The 5,390-nt window shown below is 40.1% G+C and overlaps 1 protein-coding gene across 1 annotated transcript; it reads right to left on the bottom strand.

Annotated features, from left to right (window-relative positions):
• Positions 1-4,849: 4,849 nt before the first annotated feature.
• On the bottom strand, positions 4,850-5,271 carry MONOS_16380 (uncharacterized protein; the record flags this gene model as incomplete). Its single annotated transcript, XM_067869290.1, has 3 exons — positions 4,850-4,953; positions 5,040-5,163; positions 5,215-5,271. 3 exons carry the CDS (start codon positions 5,269-5,271, stop codon positions 4,850-4,852), a joined length of 285 nt encoding a protein of 94 aa, XP_067719138.1.
• Positions 5,272-5,390: the final 119 nt, after the last annotated feature.

Genomic DNA, 5,390 nt, shown 5'->3' with positions numbered 1-5,390 from the left:
ATCCTACCATCATCAGTTGATAGGTCAGAAATTTCAATGACACATTGCCAAGACGATGGGCTCTTAACCCACCCTGGCAATTCGACATTTATCATGAATCACCATTATCTTTCACAATGGACACACACCATCCATCTCTTGAGAGACTTCAAACATGTGCCGAAATAAGTTTTTGATCCATATAGAATCAAACATTTAAACTATTCCTAATGGTTTTCGATCTAATAAATACAATCCTTCCCCAAAGGGTGTCTCATTGCTGAAACACCCTTAGTCGGATCTTTTTCAAACCCACCCTTCTTTCCATTCCGAAAAACAAAAAGAAAAATGAATTCTCGCATGTATTAGCTCTAGAATTACTACGGCTATCCATGTAGTAAATTATATTTTTATTCAAAATATAACATTGTCATTGTCAAATAAATTATAACTGTTGTAATGAGCCATTCGCAGTTTCATAAATACAAGTTATTTATACTGACACATGCATGGCTTAATCTTTGAGACAAGCATATGACTACTGGCAGAATCGACCAGATACATTTATATATAAAAATCACCAACAAAAGACAAAAAGTCCATTGTTAATAACTTTTAATAATAAATATTAATATATCATATTGTTTTGTTAAAGACAACATAATATAGTTATTATAGTCATAATTATCAAAACATCACCATTCACAAAAATGATGATGTTTCAAGAATAGACACAATATTTTCCCTTCTCAAATATTAACACATTATTTTCTTTCAGATAAACTCAATAACTGATATTAAAGTTATTGAGCCATCCAATCATAATCATTAATATTTGTATTATCACAATGTAATCTCAATATCAAAACACTTTTCTCATCATCATCAAAAAGAAGATAATATAAAAAAGCTCTGATAGATCATTACAATATGATTTTTCATTCGCATCTTACAATTATATTTTCACCTTTTGAAAAAGTGGCAAATAATTGTAACAGTTCAAATACTCTCAACAAATAGAAACATGACATTTATGTCTTCAAACAAACAAACAATAATATATATTTGTTCATTTTGATTTCATCATTGTCACATTCTATCTCTCGATAGTCAAATCCAACCCCCACATATTAGGCAACAAAACCCAATAGTTGAAATGTGCAATAACAATCCATCTGAACTCAATCAATGATATACACATATACATATCGACCACACCATACATATAGACAAGGTCTCGACTTCATGAAGTACTCTTTTCTACAATATTCAAACAAGTCAACATACATGTATTTCCAAGAACAAAAACACCCAAAACACTTTCACACAAATTCCCACATTATTGCTTTTCTAAAATCAAGCAGTTCTCCAAGATGGATTCATCATGTTCCAAATCAAACTACTTCACTACACATAACCATATACTATACTGCCTCACAACACACATTCACTACTAGCATAGCACTCTCTCACAACAACTTTTCAGACACATCGATTTTATTAGAGTCATCTTCACCTTTTTCATCCAACATTTTTACACATCAGACTCAAAGATTCAAAACAACTCACTTTATTATTCGACCCATCTAATCAGCCATTGCTACCAGAAGATGTTTTCATAAAACATGTATTGCTTAGCCCTTATATACAATCACATGTTGCTTTTCATTCTCATTAGACCCAACAAACCCACCCTTTTTGAACCACCTTCATTTATACTTCACATTCAGTGAGTTTCTGTATAATCATGCAAAGGTATTTCATTCAAAGAGACATATACATATTATTCCCATTCAAATACCATATACTATCTTCCTTAACATAAAAAGCCTACCCACCTATTTAGCTATACATATGACATAATACTATATACATATATATACAATAGACCACTATTACACAATGCCTCAGTCTAATAGACAGCCCCCTATACAAAATTTTTCATTCAAAATCCACTTTTTTCCCTATGGAGTTTCATATACAAGTCACACTTCTATACTAACCCCATATCACATAAGCCCTGGCTCAGACTATCCTCACCAGACAACTTTTGTCGAAAAAAAATGAAGTCAGAAAAAAAATTTTTTCGGGGGGTGTCCCCCTAAGTATACTTCCGTAAAAATCCCCGACAGCCCGCACCCCGAACATCATCTTTTCCAAAAAACTCATAGACTCAATTACACTACACCGAGGTTTTCGCGTTTTTTTCCGTTTTTCATACTAGAATTACACTACGAAAACGAGGTCATCGAAAAACCTGCTTTGATACTAAAAATTCTCAAAATTACACTACGCCCCGAAAACCTCGGCGTAGTGTAATAAGACCGAAAATCATACTAGAAAATATCGGCTAGTATCAAAAGTGCCCCAAATACACTACGCCCCGAAAACCTCGGCGTAGTGAAAATGCCCAAAAATGATACTACAAAAAATCTCAATGAAATTTTTTAGTATCTTTCCATAGTGTTTCTTGGGATGGGGACACACCAAAGCCTTGCCACTACCACACCACCTTGTGTATGCCCTCGCTGCCTTTCATCTGGTTTTTTGTTCCAGCCTTCCAGCTCTTAAGCCTGGCCCGCTATCCCCACTTCAATGCTTCCATACGAAATGCCCCTATAAAAACTGACTTTTTCTCACACTGCTGCTGGAGCAGCCAGAGGAGTGGAGTGGAATGCCTATGGGAACGTAGCGGCAGAGCATACGCACAAACTCATACCATCAGTTTGCCTGTAAGTTATGACCAATAAAAAGATATAAAAGTTGGAAGACAAGGGGGTCCTATATGAAAAAGTGGAAAATCATTCAAAAATGTTAGTATATTGAGTATAGTGAAAAGGGTATAAGTGCAGTGGAAATTACAGTTGGATAGTTGGATAGAGTGAGTGAGGAGCTAGACCCTCTATGGCATTTATAACTTTCCAGCTCTCAAGCCTGGCAAGCTACAAGGGCTGGAACATAAGGGGGTCTGAGTCAACTTTCCCTATGAAAAGTGAGAAAAAACCCTGTAGTGAAATACAGAGGCAGGGCATAGACACTGGATGTGTGCCATATTGTAGGCACAGTATGTAGGCACATTGCAGCGATATCAGCTTGGCTGTAAGTTATGACCAGTAAAAAGATATGAGAGCTGGAACACAGGGGAGGTCAGTCACTTTTTCTATGAAAAGTTCATGTATTTTGCCTATGGCTCCAAGGCAAGTGGAGTAGTGGGAATACAAGCAGCACAGTTGGATAGAGGGAGAGTATAGCTAGACCCTCTATAACATTTTCGAGTCTCGCACTCTCAAGCCTGAGGCACTACAAGGGTTGGAACATAAGGGGTCCCAGTCAATATTTTCTCTATGAAATTTTTCATAGGAAAGATCGTAGTATATTGAGTGTAGTGGCAAGGCATTACATAGGAGGCCAACGGGAACACTGCCATTGGCTAGGCACAGTGTGCAGCTAGACCCTCTATAACATTTATAACTTTCCAGCTCTTAACCCTGTGGAGCTATGATCCAACAAACATAAGGGGGTCCTAGTATAATATTTCATTGAAAAGGGGTTTTTCATAGGAAGGATACTAGTATATCGACCATAGATATAAGGGAAGTTGAGGGATCTCTATGGCGATAGCACCAATGGATAGAGCGAGTGTGGAGCGAGTTTCCCTATGGCATCGAGAACTTTCCCAGATTCCTGTGTGATTCGCTACAGGCCAGCCAATGAGGGGGGTCCAAGTCACCCAAAAAGTCAATGGAAAATGCTCACTTTTTCTGGCACAGCCCTTGGCCCAGCCACAGCCCACCAGCCGAATGTGTGCCACATTGTACCTGCAGGGCATGCCCACCCCACAGTACCATTGGCATGTCTGTAAGTTATGACCGATCAAAAGATATGAGAGTGGGAACATAAGGGGTACCCTATGAAAAATGAACCATTTTCATTCAAAGATGTGAGTATATTGAGTATAGTGAAAAGGCACATAGACCGAGGGCAAAGATATTACTACCATTGGATACTGCAAGAGCACAGCTACTTGCCCTATGGCATCTAGAACTTTCCAGCTCTTAAAGGTAATTCCCTATGACCCATGGAATATACAGGGTCCATAGCACAAAATATCATTGAGAAAGTGTTTTTCATAGGAATGATATGAGTATTTGCCTTATAACTTCAGGGCAATCCAACTGAGCCGAATGAGATTACCACCATTGTGTAGAGCGAGTGTGCAGCGAGACCCTCTATGGCAACGAGAAGTTTCGCTGACTTGCCCCTGAGGCGCTATGAGTCTGTGAACATGAGGGGTCCACAGTGTATTTTTCATAGAGAAATTTCATAGACAAAATTTTCTAGTATCAAAAACCTCAAAATACACTACGCCGAGGTTTTCGAAGTGTAGTGTAATTTGGTCACTTTTCCTAGGAGCTCAAATTTCTAGTATCAAATTCATCCTTATTACACTACGCCACGAAAACCTCGGCGTAGTGTAATTTTCCCTTTTTTTAGTATCAAAGCAGGTTTTTCAGACATTCCATTTTCATAGTGTATTTCTAGTATCAAAACTCACAAAAATCGAGGAAACCTGAGTGTAGTAAAGTTGAGTCTATGAGTTTTTCGAAAAAGATGGATATTCGGGTCTGGGCACCCGGGGTCATTTACCATATTTGAGGTTTTTTCATTGAAAGTGACTGAACAAAACCCAGTGCACAGCCCACCCAGCCGGCCCGGCCCACAGCCCACAAACCAGACCCTGCCCGCTGCACAGCCCTGGTCCCCCGCTACACCGTCACTTTTGTTTCTGGAGCTCTCCCTCCAACACCTGAGGAGATAGGTTCGTTGAAAGAGAAGGGGTACCTCAATGGCTGGCCCAGTCATTTTTTAATCACTTTTTCTCACTCCACCACCCAGCCAGCCAGCCCAGCCACACTCCCACCACCCAGCCTTGTAGCCACTGCCCACACACCCACTCTGCCCACATCAGCCAACCTGTAAGTTATGACCGATAAAAAGATACAGCCCAACGAAGAGGGTTTTCCAGTCTGTTTTCTCAATGAAAAAAGTGAGTGTCTGACCCACCCAGCCAGAAGGATCCAGAGGCGCCCAGCAGCACCCTGCCCAGCGTGCAGCCACAGTCTGTGCGCACACTGTCACTTTTGTTTCTGGAGCTCTGGCTCTCACCAGTGAAGCTCCACGACCCTTCCAACATACCACCCTCAGTCACATTTTTTGACTGGGGAAATACAGTACATGTGGAATAGAGCCAGGCCAAGCCACAGGGCCTGCCCAGCCATAGGCCCAGCCCATAGCCCACCTCACTTGCTACTTGCCCTGTGGCCTTTGCCAGTCCTGCCCATCAGCCCTTCCACAGATATCCTCCACTCAACTCCTTTTTCAGTCAAACTCAAATTGAGTCTGTGAGTTTT

This window comes from Monocercomonoides exilis (genome assembly GCF_001643675.1).
Source record: "Monocercomonoides exilis strain PA203 chromosome Unknown scaffold66-335014, whole genome shotgun sequence".
Lineage (NCBI taxonomy): Eukaryota > Preaxostyla > Oxymonadida > Polymastigidae > Monocercomonoides > Monocercomonoides exilis.
This window is presented reverse-complemented; position numbering and strand designations above follow the sequence as displayed.